This window comes from Physcomitrium patens, chromosome 4 (assembly GCF_059467195.1).
Source record: "Physcomitrium patens ecotype Gransden chromosome 4, ASM5946719v1, whole genome shotgun sequence".
Taxonomy (NCBI): domain Eukaryota; kingdom Viridiplantae; phylum Streptophyta; class Bryopsida; order Funariales; family Funariaceae; genus Physcomitrium; species Physcomitrium patens.
In genome coordinates this window covers 8,847,293-8,866,945 of record NC_143413.1, presented here as the reverse complement: position 1 = coordinate 8,866,945, position 19,653 = coordinate 8,847,293, and the positions used below count along the sequence as shown (strand labels likewise).

Sequence of the window (19,653 nt, the reverse complement as noted above, 5' to 3'; positions counted from 1 at the left end):
CTCAATAACTTGGGGTGTGATGAAGGCCTTTTCTCTTAAAACCACAGTACTGTTTAGTTGCAGACCTTTAGGCTTACAGTGTAAAGAGGCTCTAAGCTTTTCTCACCACCAATATTGGAAGGTATTAAAACACCTTCTGTTTGAAACCTCAAAAAATCGCAACTCACTTTTTCGGTCATTCAATGTAAATCCACAACAATCCTACCTATGTAGAATGTTTAGTACGATTAGTTTTAGCATTATCATAATAAATAGTAACAGCATTCAAGTTATTATCATGTGTTAGCGATAGAATCATCAATTGTCGGTGATGAATTCTTTAATTGATGTTTACTGCTATTGTCTTCACTCGGCAGTACAGCTCATGTTGTACCTTTCACAAGAAAAACAATCCGTACCACGAAACTGCGCTCCAAATTGTAATCACCTTCATTCTAATCTTGAGCTGCTTGGAACTCACTCCAGATATAGTTTCTGACTTCGATTACAATTCATAACTGAGTGTCATGTCATACTCCAATCAAAGATTTCAATGCAAACACGTAAAATATGATAGCATCAGTGATGTGAAGGTTGAAACTTTCATTGCTTGCAAGAGGAATACAGTGCTACAACGTCATATTTCAAAGAATCAAGCTACATCTTACATATGTAGACATTCTCTTGGAGACATCCACCGAATTTCCGTATTCCATTCCTGAACAGCATTCCATGTGTAAGTGTTTTGGTTCTACATTACGGAGAAGCAACAGAATGGGTGCGTTGGATGAGCTTTAATCATCAGACATCTTCATTACTCCTCTTGCATGGAAGCTGTGAATCTTGTATTGTATCATAATAAGTTTGAACCTCAGTTGTCACCACATGAATCGTTGCACACCCGGTTCATGTGCCCATTGAAATGGACGATACAAGAACAGGTACATGGTAGACACATTGACCGCCGTATAAATCAAGGCTACTAGCAGACTCTCAAGGTCTTCGTGATCCTGTTCCATTCTACAATGCAGGGCGATGAGATACATAGGGATTGTGTAGTAACGGAATTCAATAAGTGGAGTTGGTACAAGCACTCCTACGATGCCCACAAACAGCACCAAGATCCAAAGCTTGCTCTTGTAGTTCTCTGAAAACAAAAGATAAGGATTGTCAAACAAGACCATCCATAACGACAAGATTAAAATCAAAAATAAAAAAAACCGTCACATGAGACTTCGCAGGCTCATTCCGCTTGAGTACATGCTAAGCTGATTTGTCTTGATCATTAGTATACCTCCTTGAAAGTGGATCTGGATTTGAGAGGAGCAGAATAAAGCATATGATTAAAGAGTGACGAAACGTCTCTTGTTGATTTACTGACCCATAAAATGTTCGTAGCAAGAACCAGAGAGACTGAGAATTAAATACTCACGTAGACAGTTGTATATGGACCACCATGAGTAGACATACAATGGTATCAAGCAGTATTTAGCGCTCCAGTGCGCACAAATCACCTTCTTCCACAAATAGAAAGTATAATGTCGATTGTCTGCTAGCAGATATGGATGCGCAAAACTGCATTCAAATAAGGAACACATAAAATACAACTTGCTAGACTTTCGTCACAGATGACGTGGTGCCTCCCAAGCAAACCTTCCACTGAACAGTTCCATAAGAGTATTTTTAACAAACCGTAATTCAATCAACATGCAACCGATGGTTTCTCTCTCTCTCACTCACACACTCACTCTCTCTCTCTCTCTCTCTCTCTCTCTCTCTCTCTCTCACACACACACACACAAACAACCCTGATTAAAGAGAAGAGAGAAAAAGAAATAACACATTCGACTAAGCCGAGACAACAACTAGCAAACCTGAAGTAATGAACAAACAGAAAAGCCAAAGTACAGCCTCCCAATGCGAACACCCAAACGTGTCGCTTATGAAGTTGACGAGCAGCATCATAAATACGATGAGGCCAGAAATGAACAGGGGCCAAGGCAGCTGCTGTTACTAGCCCGAAGTAGCAAATCTGAGCGAAATGAGGTGAAACTTTGTGTGCATCCTTTGCCCCTACGAATCAGCAAGTGTGTCATTTTAATCAGCGGGCGCAGATAGAGTTGTAAAACTTTGATTGTTCCAAAACCTTGAAAAGATACATTGTACAAAAAGGACATAGCTTACCAACAACAATGCCTCCGTTATGAAGCACAAATGCAAAGAAGGCCAAAATCACCGCGATTAGTGGACTAAAGTTTTGAAGAATCATTGTCCTTTCGGCCCACGCCAGTTTTACAAGCGCGTGCACCTCCCAAACAAGACCTGCTAAGCCCCAGGCACCAAATCCATTACACAAGAACAATACAAATTCTGAGAATACCAAGATTAACCATTTCAGCTTAGCTTCAAAATGAAGTCATTCTAATCATAGCCGCGCGACATAATTTTCTGAACAGAAACCTGGTCATGCAATGAACTAATGTAAGAATAAATAGTCATCAGGAAGCAGGAAGAACTACCTCGAGATTCAAACTTGCGAGGACCTTTCTGTTTCACTTCAGTATCTGGGCTGATAAAACTCAATGATGAGTTTTGAGCTGCTCGCCTTCTACGGACTCCTTTCAAATCCTCTAAATCCGTAGCGAGAATCCGAAGGGTTCTATCAATGGATGGAATGTCCGTCAACTCCTTCCGAACATCGGTGCTCGAGTTCATCGGAGAGCTAAGCATGTCCAAAATTCCAGCACAAACAACGAAAATGACCCACACAACATTCGTCTGCCGAAACATGACGGCAATCGCAGCTAACTGCACTAGGCGCAAAACAGCAATGTCAGTATCCAGCAAAACCCAAGGCCGCATCCGAAACCATGATCCTCCTATATTCTGTAAATTCAAGGATATGACTGTAGCCTCAGAAATTCAAAGGCGAATTCCATACAAGTACAGTGTTTGAAAGCCGACTCAATTTCATTCGACTGACCTCAACGCACCAGCGAACTGATCCAATAAGCCCGTTTTAGTCCCGCCAGGTACATAGCCATAACTGCAGTCGTTGATCCCACATCTATACACCAAGAGAATACACGATTCTTCAGCAATCAAGACACTACATTCAAGACACTATTGCAAGAGCGTTAAAAAAAATTCATAGGATTGTCAAATTGTAAGAGATAGAACAGTAGAGATCGACCTGTGTAATACAAGAACGCAAAGAACCAATGTAGAGGGTAAAGTGACAGCAAAAACGCCTTTGCAAGAGCCTTCCTCTCACTCCTCTTTGGCTCCAAATGCCGTATAATATTGAAAAATAATAAAGAGCACAAGAGTAAAAGCGCCAGATTGACGGATCTCAAAACAGCTGGGTTACAAAGTTCTAACAGCGAAGGGGTGACATGGAGGAATTTGGCTGCAGGTAGAACCATCCCTACGTAGACAAGAGACAAAAGATACCTGCAACCAGAACCCTAGGCTCAGAAATTCTGCCTTGATGAAGTCATCTTCACTCCAAAAAAAACAATACCTGTCCTGGATGCCATTTCATCAAATCGAAGATCCGAACTTTTAAAGCTCAACATATCAGACAGACCAATCAGCCAAAATTTCGACGTGCAATGGCAAAGCCAAAACATGAACTAACCAATGCGCAAACAAACTTACAAGCCAGGGAAGGTAGTGATCATGGGATCCCATTTGTGAAAGTCGCCTTTACAATACTCCTGTGCTTGTGGTATATGAAACATTTCGTCCTGGAAACAAAATCCTAGCCAACATTAAACCCCACACAGTACTAAACGAATCGATAAAATGCACTGCCCACCCTTAAAAAATCCCCAAAAATCAAATCCGGATCCTTACCATGTAAACCTCCGGAACGATGCGGTTGACAAGAAACGAGACAGGCACCAAACACATCGACAGCATCGCCACCATCACCACCTGCCCCATGGCTCCCTTCGTCATCGCCATTTCTCGATATGGGTACATTCAGAAACGCAATTTTTAAGCTGGTTCAAGTGTTTAGTCACAACTTCCATCGACGGACACCAAATCTACGTGAGTGATTCGGCGATACCCATGTTGCCGAAACCATCCAAAACCCTCGATTTGCTTCCCTGGTTCGTTGATCGTTCTCCCTGTGGGTTCCCACTTCGCAATTTCAACAGATGTCCAAAGATAAGTCTGTAATGCTATTGTATGTAAACGTTGCTGTGACCTTGATGAGCGTGTATTTAATAACGTTTTATAATTATCGTGTTCTAAGTGAAATAGGTTACCGATGTGTATTCTGTGGATAGGATAATATTACCTTTTTTTTGTAATTGGAAAGTAAACTGATTTGCTTGCAATGTGAATGGTTTTACAGTTGATCAAATTTCAAGTAATTCACAAAAGTAGAATACATGTAGTTGTTGTTATTGTTGTGTAGTTTTTTTCACTTAGTTGCACGTCGATCCATTGTAGAAAGTGGTTACACTTGAGTCAGTCAAACAAATTGTTCAATTAGACACATGTTTTGAAATTGTATGTTTATCTTGTTTGTTTGTTTATTTATTTATTTTTCTTTGTCCAACCTTGATCAAAATAAATATATAAATAAACCAATCTTTCCAGAATTTGAATGTAGAAAATAAAAGAAATAATTCGAAAAGAAATATAATTGTGGATATTTTTTAAGCGTTTTGGCGAAATACAAATTTCACAGATATCAGTCTGATTATTTTTTAATTTCGCTTTTAATAGATAGAAATATGAAAGACATGTCACAAATTGATATCATGAGATTCATTTAGTCATATTTTTGTATTTGTTTACTGCTGTTCTTGTACAATTATAATCTACTTCATTTTTTTAATTTATATTTTTGGTATGTATGTGGATTTTCTACTTTGTTATTCAATTTACTAGATTTTTATTTTTAAATATATGGATGATATTAGTAAAAATATGTTTTGTGTAGTTCTTGGTTACATTGTTTGTATTGTGGTTCATTGTTGTGTTCTATATTGTCATTCATCAATATTTCACTCTAACACATTCCTTCCAAAGCAAATCAAAGGTCCCAATTCTAGTGTCTTATTAAAATGTTATAAAACAAGCATTGTTTTGGTTTGCATTAATTGTTGATAATTCCTTGATGTTTTAATACATCGATGATTTGGTCCTATTGTTTATTTTGCATTCTGTGTCAAAAAAATAACTGCATCACGGTGGCACAATATTTATTTTTTGTAATTATTAGATAATTAAAGTACAATGCAATCAACAAATAATATGGATGTGATTTACACTCACTCAATGATAAGAAGAGAGTGCATAAAGTAAAATAATTCATGATAAAGATTGTAAAAATATGAAATTTTCCATTGAAGACATGTTGGAAAATTTAGAATAATTTTCAATGTTGTCTTCTCCTTTCAAAACTAGATTATTTCAACAAGGAAAAATTTCAAAAATGCCCCTGCAATTTGCTGAAATATCAAGAATATCCTTGTATTCTTAATAATCGCAAAACTGCCCCTCATATCCCTGATAATATCTAACCTACCCTTGACCATGATAACCTCTAATTCAGAATCCAGATTTAGTGCAAACTGGGCCCAAACCACAAGCCGCATACACTTCAATGCGACACTGTGTTTGTTTTCTCGTGTGGTCCCGAATGCGTCACCAACGATGCCGTTGCTCTCTAATTGTAATGCTCGCCATACCTGCTGCTTGCTGATCACTTGGTTTTCCACCATTCAATTCAATGAAGCATGCAATTTAAGTGTAACTAAACTCTGCAGCAATGCAACATAGAACAAGATCACAACCAAATACAACAACGGATGTTGACAATTTAATGTCTGGAATGTAGCAGGGTTTCATGTGAGCATATGCAGAAGCAAACCAATTTGAAATTCATATATTTTTTTATTGTATATTGAATGAGTTTAAAATCATACATCATATTAGATTTTCAAAAAATATATACCCTTGAAATGCATTTAAGAGATAAAGAAGTGGTATTTTAATAAATAAATGAAATAATTCATTAATTACAACCTTGTTACATTTCAAACATTAAATTGTCAACATCTGTTGCTGTAGTTGGTTGTGATCTTGTTCTATGTTGCAATGCTGGAGAGTTTTGTTACACTGAAACCTCATGCTTCGTTGAATTGAATGGTGGGAAACCAAGTTATCAGCGGGCATGGCAAGCATTGCAAGCAGAGAACAGCGGCACTGTTGGCAAAGAATTCGAGACCACATGAGAAAACAGGCGCCGCGTCAAAGTGTGCGCGACACGTACTTTGGGCCCAGTCCACACTAAATCTGGATTTTGAATGAGAGGTTATCAGGATCAGGGGTAGGTTAGATATTATCAGGGGTAGGTTAGATGAGGGGCAATTTTGCGATTATCAAGAATACATGGGTATTCTTTATATTCCAGCAAACTATAGGGGCATTTTTGAAATTTCTCTTTATTTAAATAATCAAAATATTATGATAAACATAGATTTGCTTTTTCATCAAGAATATTGAAACCATATCAAAGTACATCTTAGAAATTGCACCAGACCACATTTTCAAGCATTTTTGTGTTTGTTGGTGGAAAACAAATTAGATTTTGAAACAACCCACAAACACCAACAACTTGCTCCTCGCACTATACACATACATGGTTACTATCCCATATGCATAATTAACATGTTCTTTGTTCCAACTAGAACAACAGGTTGTTTATTTCCTCATTCTTAATTTGAGAAACGCATGCAATTTACCTGTGATTTTTGTTCCATAATTCGCCAAAAAACATAAAATAAACAACACATATATGCACCTAAAAAGGAAAGAAATACGGGAGTTTCACAAAAAAGCACAGATTCCACACATGTGTCACGAAACTTTCAAGAGATTGCGCTCAAAAGGTCCACAATAACAGTAGGGATGAGGATGATTCCCGTTCAGAAAGGAACATCGGCGATGGCAGGTGGAGGAGGAGGAGGCGCTGCTGCTTTTGCTTTTGCAGCTGCTTCTTCATCAACACATGGCGCCGTGACTTCGGACGGTGTGACACTGCCTGCCTGCCTGCCTGCCTGCGTTAGTTAGCCAGACAGCGCCACCTCGTCGTCCCTGGACCCACTCGCTTCCACGCGTTCGCAGCTCTGGATCCCGCGCGTCAAAGTGATTTCAAAGCGAATCGCTCTCTTTCTCTCTCACGTAAGTTGCATACTGACTTACGTCCTCACTCCCTTCCTCGCCGCCTCACATCGCATCCGTGTGGGGGAGGAGTCAGCAGGGCAGGCATGGAATTGCGAGACCCTGGCTAGGTAATGGCGGAAAGCGCAACATATGTCCTGAAGGTGGACATGAAGGCATAGGGGTTTTTTATCCATCGCACATGGAACTAGGTGGGGGACTCACTCACTCACTCTCTTACTCTTACTCTCTCTCACTCTTACTCGCCCCCGCAGCGTCGGTTGTGGCACTGTCACTCACTGTCCCCCCCCCCCCCCATTAGAAAGTAAGATAAAAATACACACCAACCCACACACACCCGGACGAGACCCTCCCTCCTCCCTCCCTTCCCTTTGTTGTTTGTTGTTGTTGTTGTTTGTGTGCTGTCTCACAAGAAGATTCTGGAGTTTCACTGCCGCAAAGAATGGCATTTAAATGTGGTTGATTAGGGTTTCGGGTCTCGGGTTTCGGGTTATTCCTTGTGTAAAATCTTTTAATGTGTTAAATGTTTTTTCTATGATAAACCTAGATGGAATAATTATAGTATAAACATATGAACAAATAATTAAAAAAATCATGATTGCAATGTATCAATATTATTTACCACAGCTACCAACTTCAAGAATAACTAACGTCAAAAAAACGAATATGGCTGTTACTATTTCAAAAATTATGTTGCTTCAACATATCATTCTTATTATAGATTTTTATAGAATTAAAATCCTATTTTTTTCTTAAACTTTTTTATGGAAATAAATCCAAGTTTAGCAAAATTAATAATCTAAGATAAGCTATTATTAAACTCTAATCACAAAGTTATCTATTTTTCATACTCTTAGGTCAAACTTATTAAAACGTTATTTAGGGGATTAACTCAAACTTATTTTTTCTGATTTTCGAAGTAGTATAAACATTGAACAAATTTAATAAAAGTTTGAAATAATTTTGATCTATGTATGGAACTCATAATGTAATTTGTTCAAAAACTAATAAGATTAGAATCTTGAGATTTATTTTTATTTTTTTAATTAATTATATATATATATATATATATATATATATATATATATAATTTTTTTGGAAAAAAATAATCCATTTTTTAGTATATTAATAATCTTACTTTATGATTTGTGTACGAATTTCAACATGATGTGAAGAAATTACAACTAAATTTACTCTATTTTTAAAACATTCGATCAAAAACAATTCTTTATTATCAAGTATAATAATTAATTCCTTCAAATGTATTTCAAAAGTCATATGAATAAATCTAAAAGTTTTTGTAATTTTTCTGTAAAAATCAAAAGCATTAAAAATAATTAGTTAAAAGTAGAAGACTTATAGAAATTACGATATAATTTTTTTTTAAAGCATGTACATATGCACACACAAAGAAACAAATAAATTATTAAACAAAATAATAATGTTAGTAAAAAGATCATATTTTTCTTTCAGAAAATTAATATACATTGCTCAACATTATCTAAAGAAGCAGTGCAACCTCAAATCAAAGAATACAATTTTAGAATAACATGGTGTACTTAAAAAACAAACTTTGCTAGATTCAAAAAGAATTGTGTACCTAGATTTGTGTGCAACAACATCTTATAAAGGTATCATATTCTTATTTGGATCTTGTCTTTTGTTTTATAGTATAATTTTGTTTTAGGTTCTAAAATATATATAGTTTCTACTTCTACCTTATTAGATTCTAAAATTTATTTATTTATTTATAGTTTTACTTTTCAAACAAAATATTTTTGAAATTTACAATAAATTATATTATAATGAAAAACACAATTTCAAATAAGACACAATGTGATGCAATTTCCAATCATTACAGAGTACACAAAATAAATAGAATAAAAATAATGTAGGTGAAAAAAAAGCACTCAAACAATAATTTATTTTTTATTATTCTATTATTTTTATTTTTATTAATTGCACCCATGTACATTATACTCACATTGGCACCCATGTCACCACCGTAAATTTTTACATTAGAAGCTTCCAAAGTGGTCTTCTACGTGGAAAATAGACCTATTGTCTTAGCCATTGTCTCTCGCTTTACTTGGTGAAAGCGCAACTTTTTGATGTAATCTTTTGGTGCGTCTTTTCTTTTTGTTGTTATCTTATAAAAATTCCCTAAAAAATAATTCCTTCCCCATATACACACACATACATAAATTTCCTTAACTCGAGTTACTTCATAAATTTCATATTTACCACATTTTGCAATATTTCCTGACGCTATTTTTTAAGTTGATTTTATTGGATGATCACAATGAACCCAATTGGAATCCCCGAACAGTTCAAACAGATCCACGACTGGATGAATGAAAAATCCAGCAAGTAGAAGATGAATGAAAATCCAGCAAGTAGAGGATGAATGAAGATATAGAGACATGGGGAAGCGCGTCGCAGAAGTTCGAATCGTCGGGATTATGAGCACGCGTTCCCCTAATCCCAAAGGGAACGCAAACAGAAAAAGAAACAGCCCCAAAAGATAGAAATATAGAAAGAAAAGAAGGGTAAATAAAAAGAGTCAAAGCATAGGAGATGTGGAAGGAAGAAAGAAAGGAAGGAAAGAAGGAAGGAACATCTACAGTTAGCGACGAATTGCGAGATTAATTGCTGTAGCGCTGCTGGCTATGGCGCGATGGTCCATCTGGCTATGACCCAATGGAGTGGGCGACGACGACGATCCATTCATTCATTCACACGATTGCGAGATTTTGACGAGGTTTGGTTGTCATGACGAGGTGGATTCTCTCAATGTATATTTGTCTATGGCAGGCTCCTCTCCGCTGCTGACATCGGTGCAGCCTGGGATTGGTCCAGGTTTAGATAGAACCATCGCAGCAGTAGCAGCCCCTGGGGAAAAGTGGCTTCGAACCCAGTTTGGAGTGTTGTAATACTTGGTCTCCGTTGTGTCGCCGTCCCCTGACGTGAGTTCTGGGGCTGTTTTGTTGGGTCTTATTTATTTATTTATTTATTTTACATACCGAGGGAAAGGGTGGCGAATCTGGGTGGTTTGATGGTGTCTGCAAGGTTGGAACACATGCAAGTCCACTTGTGCTGTTCACTCCACTTGGGCTCGGCTAGTTGCCCCCCTGGTGCCCCACTCTCCTTGTGGAGTGGTGGAGGAGATTCATATTTTTTGCTGTTGACTGGGGGTGTGTGGTGAGGGGAATAAGTTTTGTTTTGGTTTTTTTGCTTAAGGCATTCCGGCAACACGTTGGGCACTAGTGAGTTCATTTTTCTTGGACATTGTGTTGTGAGTGTGAGGATTTCGTGCTTTGACAGGTGGGGTGGACAAGAGATAAGAGAGTGTGTGTCTGGTTTGGGCGGGGTTTGTGCTTTTGAAATTTTAGATTTTAGATTTATTATTATTATTTTTTTTGGAGGGTGGGGAGTAGAGAGACATTTTTAAGTCCAGGATTGTGCCTTGTTGTTTTGGTTTGAGTTGCAGAGGCGGCGGATTTTGAGGAGTAGAGAGAGAGTATCACACAAGAGTTGTAGTGCTTTTTGTGTTTGTTTGTTTGTTTAGCATCATGGGTATGAAGGCGGTGACCTCCGTGTCGGAGTCTCCGAGGCCGGTGGTTATATGTGGGCCTTCAGGAGTTGGCAAGGGCACTCTCATTGGGAGGTTGATGAAAGACTTCCCGGACAAGTTCGGCTTCTCCGTGAGCCACACCACTCGTGCGCCCCGAGCAAAGGAGATTGATGGGGTGCATTATCATTTCACCACCCGTCCTGTGATGGAGCAAGAAATCAAGGAAGGCAAATTTCTGGAGTCTGCGGAGGTCCATGGCAACTTGTATGGAACAAGCTGGGCTGCTGTTGAGGCTGTCGCTGACGCTGGCAAGGTGCAATCACACGCTGAACTTCGCGCTCTTTGCGCCATTTTCTAAGGTCGCCCTAAGATTAGCACTACATGTAGCATGAGATCGTTAGCTGTCGTCGATGACAACTAAGTTCCTTGCGAACTTCAGCGAAGAAACACGTCGTTTGTGTTGTTTCGCTTTTTTACATTGATGTGCCTGATTGCAACCCGCAGATCTGTATATTGGATATTGATGTTCAAGGTGCTCAGGCAGTGCGGAACAGTGGCCTGAAAGCCACATATATTTTTATCAAGCCTCCAGCCCCTGAGGAAGAAGAGCTTGAAAAACGGCTTCGAGGAAGGTGAGCTTTCGCTGTGGGCCCAGAGGTTTGAAATGTGGTGCGAGGTGTATGAGTTGTAGATTCAACGCTCATGTTTGCACTCGACTATGAAGCCAATGCATCAATGTGCTGGTGGTTATGGTATGTTTGGGCCTGGCTGATTCAGAGACACGGAGACAGAAGAACAAATACAGAAGCGACTTAAAAACGCTAAGAAGGAGCTTGAGCGTGCCAAAGACCCCACTCTATTTGATTACATTCTTGTGAATGCCGAGCTGGATCAGGCGTACGAAGAACTGAAGGTAGACAATGCGTGACCATTTTTGCTCCAGTTCCTTTACAGCTGTGTATGGTTTGTTGGGTGGTTTTACCAAGAGTACAGACAGGATGACTTGGTAGAGTTATTTTTCCCCATGTTGCTTTGCAGCATTTTCCAGATTCAAAGCACATTCTTCGTATTTTTTTTATGCGTTGCAGGCCTTGCTAGGTCTCGGCAGTTCGATTACATCTACCCACTGCCATGGCACTACGGAATATCGTATGATGCTTTCCTTTACATCTCATTATGTTGGGATTTGCTGGATCTGCTTGGATTAGCAGACTACTCAAATTACGTCTTCTTCTCTTCTTTTTTTTGCCTGAAGTTCCGTTTGGTTTGACAGCTTGCCACTAGCGGTATCGAAACTAATTGGTGACCTCGGCTGTACAGTGCTAAATGGATCTAAGGCTTCATTGTCAAATGGTTGTCAATTGCCATCAAAGAACGGGACATCTATGATCAATCATGAGTAAGTACCTTGCTCTGCTCCTAAACTTCTTTCATATCTCCCTTCGGACCGAATGTACATTTCATTGCCCTCATGTGTATTTGCTGTTCTTCGTATTCTATCAGCCAGATCTTCGTTGTGTGTGCCAATTGCGGAAGATTGTTTTTCTGACGGCCTTAAGATGGTAAACTACAGATCGATTGTAGATCATTCCAAATGTGGGAACGGAACTTCTGGAACCTCGAGAATGAATGTATTGTTCCGTAACGGCTCAGCACATCATCCAAAATCCAACGGTGTGTTAAAACATTCGAAGTCTTTGTCTGCCAATTGCAGCCATTCATTGCCCATGTTGGCCACACCAGACCTTTTGGTTAACATGCACTCAGCAACAGGGTCCCCAAGAGTCAAAGAGATATCAGCATCATAACCCTCGTAGTGAAGCCCTTGGGTTGTTGCAATAGAACATGTCCGGGTACTGTGTACCCTTTTCATTGACGCTCTCTTTTTAGCAGAGTCAATTCTTTCCAGAAGTGGGTTCAAATGTAATATCAACTCGCTTCTGCCCTTTTAGATTAAGAGAATCAAGGACCTGAGATCTAGTATATTGCACTAGATTTAGGCCAGTCACGTGTAACCGAAACCCTGTCTCCTTCGCATCTCCATCGAGTCTAAAAGTAAAATACGAACTGGTCAGAAATACATCCTCTAAAGTTAATTTTTTTAGACTTGCATCCAAAGCATTTTGGCCCACAAGGGGGACGTAGCAATTGTGGCGAGTGAAATTCTTTGATTTTTGTAAGGTATAGAAGACATTTTAACATGTCGGTCATTTTTTAATTGAATCTCAGTCTGATATACATTGAGGCTGCTTTCAACTTGGTTTACTTTGTCTCGCTTGCTCTTATATTCTAGTTTCATGTTCATGTTATTTTCACTCGTAGAGTTGATTCTGTATCGCCAAGTTCAATTTTTTGAGGGGTATGAACTGAATGTATGATTTCTTTGTTCGTAAGCAACTGAAGTGTTTATTAATTTACTTGCAACGACTCTTTGACCCCATGGATGCAGGATAATCTTGGTGTAGGTCCATATTCTAAAATTTTCAACAATGCCACTGTTGCAACCATTCCATTCCATTTCATGTACTTAAAATTGGTATCCTCTGCAACCTTCATAGTGAACTGCTATGTGCCAGAAGGATAAAGCCTTTGAAACTAGTAAGGAAGAGTGTGAGGGGTGAGAAACAGCAAGGATATGCTCGCTACAACTGTTGTACTACAAATACTTCAGAGCATCACGGCCCTTGCCTCTTTAGAAGGTTGCACAATTCAGTTTGGCGACGGGCCTTTCATCTGAATATGACTTTGTCCTGAGCACTAGCTCCACCTGCACATTTGGTACATGAGCAGGAAGTGTGAGTCCTAGCTATATGGCCTGTTCAGGAAGCAGACCCATCTTATTAATGGTGAGACAAAAACAAAAATGAATGGAGTAAAAAATTTGCCTTGGTTACCTCACAGCATCAAATCTGGTAAGTTGGCTTGTGGGAGTGGGTAACGTTTTTATTATATTTTATTTTATTTTTTTACCTTCAGAGAAGTGTAGGTTTCGATTGCAACTCTTGTTTTTCATGCTTCTTGCTGCTTGTCCATCTTTGTTTTCCTACTCTCATCTTAAGACTAACCTTCTCCTCTTCCTCTCATGTTAACGAGTGTTGAGTTTACAAGAAACAAACTGGATCTTTGTAGTAGGATCTTTGAGTATGCCTTTTGGGGTTTAATACGTAGCATTGTATTGTGTATTTACAAGGTTGAGGTTTGAGTTACACAATGGTGTCTCTTGGTGGTGACTTGAGGGAGTTTAATCAAATTTGACATTCTAATTATCGAAGTACAAATCAAACAACATGTACATGTATTATCTTTATTTTTAGTGGTATTGGTGATAGAAGAATATTATATATATATATATATATATATACACATTTGTAACGTCATAGCTTCTTTTGCTGTGATATGCTCTCAGCTCTAGGTTCTGATTCAATCCAGTTATCAGATGTATCTGGTCAATTGAATTAAAAGATAGGACACTATCATTGAATTTAAATGCATACCATGTAATCAATCATGTGTAGGGGATGGTCCAAGTTGAGGCAATATTTCCAGCCTACAGCACAATGATGATAAAAAGTTAATTCTGCCCTCAGAAATCAGTTTGTGTCCTTCACTGAATCTATTATTTTCCATGGAGTTGCCAGCGTTTCAATTTATAAACTGCAGACCTTTCAAATCTGGCAAAACTTAATACAAGGAATTAAGACAAATGACTTGGGATGTGATATTTTACAATGGAACAAAAGGGCAACTCAAGAATATTAACTCAAGACATGAACATTTTGGGACAAATGATCGTTGCTGGAATAAGATGTACACTGTTTTCTTTTCTGTTTGTTTGTTTTGTTTTGTTTTGTTTTTTTTCTTTCTTTCTTTCTTTCTTAAAACAAAAGTGACTTAAATAGGAGTTCACATTTGAATGCAGGTTTGTGCAAACTAGAGGGGGTTGTATTTCAAATTTTGTCTAATTTTTAATTTATTAAAAAGAAAAAAAACTTGATGCCACAAGAGTTTACCATATTTAAGAAGAATGAACCAAAACTTGTGAACAACTTTTTTCTAGTTATAGATACACTTATCTTAATGGAATGGACCATCTGAGGTGAACCATGTGACCTGAAGTCAAGAGGTTGCAAGAAGCATATTAGTTGAGGTTGATAAGAAGATGAATGAATAAGCAGAGGGACTGAAAAAGAGAGGTGGGTTAGACTTAGTTAACAAGTTTCTCAATTTCATGCTTTTGATTTTACTAAGTCCAAGGTTTGATAATTGATAATTGAAATTCCAAATATTTTAATAGAGATCAAAGTGTTAGAATTTATATTTTGGAAGATTTGGTTCAAAAGACAATGTTGAAGATACATTGGCTCTAAATAAACCAAAGATAATTTTATAGTTTTATTATTGTTTGCTGTTATAAAAAAAAAAAATCTAGATTACATCAAGTAATGTTTTTTAAAAATAAAATGATAGGTGAATAATTAGTGTTTTCTCCTTCAAATTTTAAGTTAGATTTGGTTTGTAGTTGGAATATGCAATCAATTGTTTACAAAATAAAAAAAATTATAACATGTTTCTAAAATTAAAAAATCTCATTCTTAAACAAAAATTTATACACTTGTATAAAACACTACTGATCTCTTGTCAGAACAAAGATGCATTAACTTATAAAACAATCTCTTCATGGCATTTGTTTATGTACATGTCATTCTTTATTTATTTTTTGTTGTATGAACTTTGTTGCTTACATTAGCTTTATATTAACACTTAGAAACTAGGTTATTGGTGGAATTGCATGTCTAAGGTATATTGATACCAATAAAGACTTATTAAAATATTAAAAACGTATATTTTATTTTCTAAATTTAGTGAAAAATGAATTGAACTTTTTGTAGTATTTACTACTTAAATTATTTAAGGAATGTATATTAGTTCTTTGTAATGATGTTTTATTTAAGACTGTTACTTTTATTTGAGAAATTACATATATATATATATATATATATATATATATTTCAATACAAGATAAATTAGATTTATAAGTTGTAAATAATTAACAAGAATAAAGTATAAATAATTTTATGTATAAACAAACTAAGATCAAAACCAATTAGAAAAAATAATTTAAAAGAAAAATAGTAGGTTTACATATAGAAACATATTAAATTTAAATTTTTATAAAATAATAAATAATAAAATAAAGAAATACAAAATCTAAGATAAAATGAGCTTTTAAAATATAATCACAATGAAAACAGATATTTTCTAATTTCTTGATGTAAAGGAGACAAGTGTTTTAAAAATAAAGAAATAATATAATTCTATAGTGTTTTTTTAATATTTTAAAAAAAACCAAGACAGCACTACAATTAGAGAATAATTTTTCATTCTAATTTTTATATGTATGTAGTTGACTCATTCTTAATTTTATAGTTTTTTAGTTATTATTCTAAAATATGTATGAAAGATGTAAAAGATATTTTTTGTTCTTTAGAAATATATTATTATGCTACTTGTCAACAACCCAAAGATAATGAACAAAAGATCAAGAAATTTACATAAAAATAAAAATAAATAAGTTTTTAGTTTTGAAATAAAAATTAGTTTTATAACTAGGAATTTAAGACGACTTAGATTTCTTTTAAATTTGTATTGATAACATTAAAATATTATTTGACTTATTTTCTGAATTTATTATAGCAAGTAGATTCTATATGATTGTTTTTTAAAAGATCTAAAATTTAAATAAATTTTATAGATCAAGAGATTTTTATTTAGAAAGTTTTAGAAGACCAAAGAAAGTTCTAAATGGTTACAAGGGACTTACAAAGCTTTTAAAAGACTGCAATTGTTTCTTGAAAAATTCTAGAAAACTATAGAAGGTTATGGAAACTTATAGAAAGATTTTAGTACTTTTTAAAGGATACATAAATCTCAAAAAAAGTAGTCCAAAAATCAAAAATTCTACAAAAGGTTTTTTGAATATAATAAAGCATACTTAAGGTTGTAATTTGTTTTATGTGTGTTTAACCACATTCATTAGTATCTTCATATGCCATTTATTAATAAAAAAAAGTTTTGTTGCAAAATTTCTTTATGGAAGCACCTTGCAAATGATAATGTTTTACTTTGCAACATATATGTACAATGTAGTTGTTGTATCTTGTATTATTTTTTTCTTTATTCCATATTTCTAAAAAATTTAATGGTCTACTATGTCATTGTAAGATTTGGTTTATTATAGAAAACAATAAAAAAAAAAGAAATAAAATAAAAACATACTTAATGCCCCTAGAAAAGAGAGTTCTATCAGCTTTCATTTTGTTCTATTTAACCAATTTCAACTTTTGTACAAATCTAATGCATTAAGTAATAATTTTGATTTAATTCTATCTTTCCAATGAGAATGGTATCTATCTATATATATATATATATATATATATATATTCATATATCCATGAGAACGGTACTGGTAAATAAATAAATAGACAAAAAAGGATTTTTGTGTCCGTTATTATATAGTTTTCTTAATTTCAAAGATAAAATTAAATAAATCTAAATGAAGCCGGTAAATATTTTGTGGTATCTTCAAAAAAGTATTTAAAATAACTTTTTTATTCTTCTTACCACGTTGGTATTTTGATTCAGTTTATATTTCATTGTTCCAACATCTGTATCTTGTCAATTTTTAAATCAGTTAGATAAATATAAAATTTTATGGTTGTAAATAATGTTTATCTAATGCAATTAATATACAAATCACAATTCTCCAGACTTGAAATTTCAAAGAGAAATGAAAAAAAGAAAAAAAGCATCGAAAAATTAGTTGTATTATTCAAAATACAGCTTTATAATTTAAAGTAAAATTTACTACAACATAAGAATTACAAATGTTATAGATAGCTGATTCAAATATTTATTAAATCTTAACTACCATAACTCAAAGACTCCATAGATATAAGTAAAAATACATTTAAAATTTTTATAACTCAAAATTAAAATTTAAAAATTGTTTACATTTAATTCAAATCTTTAGGTTTCAACACATTTTTATCAAACCTTATGTACACAAAGGTGATTTAAAAAAAAGAAAAGAATAGTGTTATTTCTAATCACATTTAGAAAAATTAATATTTTATAATAAAAATAATTTTATTTTAATCTAAAAAGTTACAAAAGAAAATACAAGAATATTTTTTATATAAAATAAACATAAACATAAAAGATAATCATATCTGGTTTCTTATTTTTACATAAAATAAACATAAACCTAAAAAATAATCAATAAAATAACATTCCATAATACTATAAGAAAATACAAGAATCTTTTTTAACTTTTATTTTATTGATTATTTTTTATATTTACGTTTATTTTTTTCACAATTAAATATAGTATTACTATTTTAAGTAAATTTATGAATATTTATTGTTTTATATAATAAAATAAAATAATTTTGTAATTTTATAAATTTTTTATATGAAGTTTAATAACAATTATGTATGTATATATGTATATATATACATAAAAATGTTTCGAACTAATTTTTAAATTCCAATATGAAATCTTGTATTAAGTTAAATTTATAAACAATGATGACTCATCACTTTTGTGATGATTTTTAAGCATTATTAATAATTTTAATTATAACTTCTTTGAATTTTTTTCCAATTCGAATTGTATTTGATAACAACATACACAATTTGGTTTTTATTAAAATAAATTGTATATCTTTATACAATATTTCATTGTACAATATTTTATTTCTTGATTAATAATTGAATAGTCTAAATTTAAATCTTATAAAATCAATATAAATAAAATTCTATTTTATTAATAAAATATTATACACAATATTGCTTTATGATTTAAATAATAGTTTCTAAACTACAAAATCATTATATAGTTTCTAAATTGAACCAGATTAACAATATAAAACCAAATAATTTAAGAAGAAATGAAAGAAATAAATATTTACTTATAAGATTTTGAGTTCTAAAAAGAAAGACTTTAGATACAAAACCGAATTACTATTGCATGTTTACCTTAACAAACAAAAATAAACATACATACAAAATTTGATCATATGTATCCAATTACAGGCATATATTTAAAATAGGGTATAAAATATTTACTTCTATATTTAAATACATAATGAATAGAAAAAAATAACCAAATTTGGAAGTAAATTGCATGTATTAAGAAAATGCAACTAACTAGAATATAAGACCAGTTCCAAAATCTCTATTGATCATATTAAAATGATGCTAATTGGTGTTGTAAATATTAAACAAATGTAATTAATTAAACATATTGTTCATTCATGACTCTTAATAAATTTTCTTTCAATTAAACTTATATATTTCTTAAGGAATTTTTTAGATTAACATAAAATAAACTTACAAATAAAATTAAATACAGATAGAACAAGATATTTTATAATCAAAACAAAACAATGATTGAAACTATGATTAAAAAAAGAAAGACTATTTTCTTAAAAATGCATGGACCAAGAAAACTACAATATAGAATGTCGCCTTATTAAAGATTAAGATTATATTCAAGAAAATAACTAAAACTAAAAATACATTGATTAGATATGAAATCATTTTTATTTTCATTTGATCTAATTACACATTTTATTATTTTTAAATAGTTATAAAAATATTCAGTTTCTAATCCATGGAGTAATTTAATTTTAAAAAAAGTCTTCAAACACACATATATATAAATATATATAATTTAAAATATTTTTTTGTACAAGTTATTATAATTTTTTCTTCTTTTTTTATAATTAATACTTGACGATGGTAAAATACACATAAACTGTTTTAAAGTAATAACTATTACTCCAACCTATAGGAATATATGTAAATTTGCAAATAATTAGTTTTAAATTATG

At 33.8% G+C, this 19,653-nt stretch overlaps 2 protein-coding genes and 1 long non-coding RNA gene across 3 annotated transcripts; 1 reads left to right on the top strand and 2 right to left on the bottom strand.

Moving 5' to 3' along the window:
• Positions 1-562: 562 nt before the first annotated feature.
• On the bottom strand, positions 563-4,304 carry LOC112280910 (dol-P-Glc:Glc(2)Man(9)GlcNAc(2)-PP-Dol alpha-1,2-glucosyltransferase). Its single transcript, XM_024516852.3, has 10 exons — positions 4,289-4,304; positions 3,838-4,115; positions 3,640-3,728; positions 3,173-3,432; positions 2,973-3,046; positions 2,499-2,787; positions 2,164-2,301; positions 1,854-2,052; positions 1,412-1,554; positions 563-1,126 (listed from the first exon to the last, which is right to left on the bottom strand). The coding sequence occupies exons 2-10, from the start codon at positions 3,964-3,966 to the stop codon at positions 858-860; spliced, it is 1,590 nt and encodes a 529-aa protein (XP_024372620.1). The 5' UTR covers positions 3,967-4,115; positions 4,289-4,304; the 3' UTR covers positions 563-857.
• A 1,014-nt stretch (positions 4,305-5,318) lies between these two features.
• LOC149989379 (uncharacterized) lies at positions 5,319-7,470 on the bottom strand. The gene is made up of 2 exons (XR_016502585.1): positions 6,028-7,470; positions 5,319-5,762 (listed from the first exon to the last, which is right to left on the bottom strand). It is a non-coding gene; the product is annotated as an uncharacterized LOC149989379 (long non-coding RNA).
• A 2,968-nt stretch (positions 7,471-10,438) lies between these two features.
• Positions 10,439-13,019, top strand: LOC112281849 (uncharacterized). Its single transcript, XM_024518795.3, has 6 exons — positions 10,439-11,072; positions 11,264-11,391; positions 11,537-11,672; positions 11,848-11,908; positions 12,080-12,158; positions 12,333-13,019. The coding sequence occupies exons 1-6, from the start codon at positions 10,758-10,760 to the stop codon at positions 12,565-12,567; spliced, it is 954 nt and encodes a 317-aa protein (XP_024374563.1). The 5' UTR covers positions 10,439-10,757; the 3' UTR covers positions 12,568-13,019.
• The last annotated feature ends 6,634 nt before the right edge of the window (positions 13,020-19,653 follow it).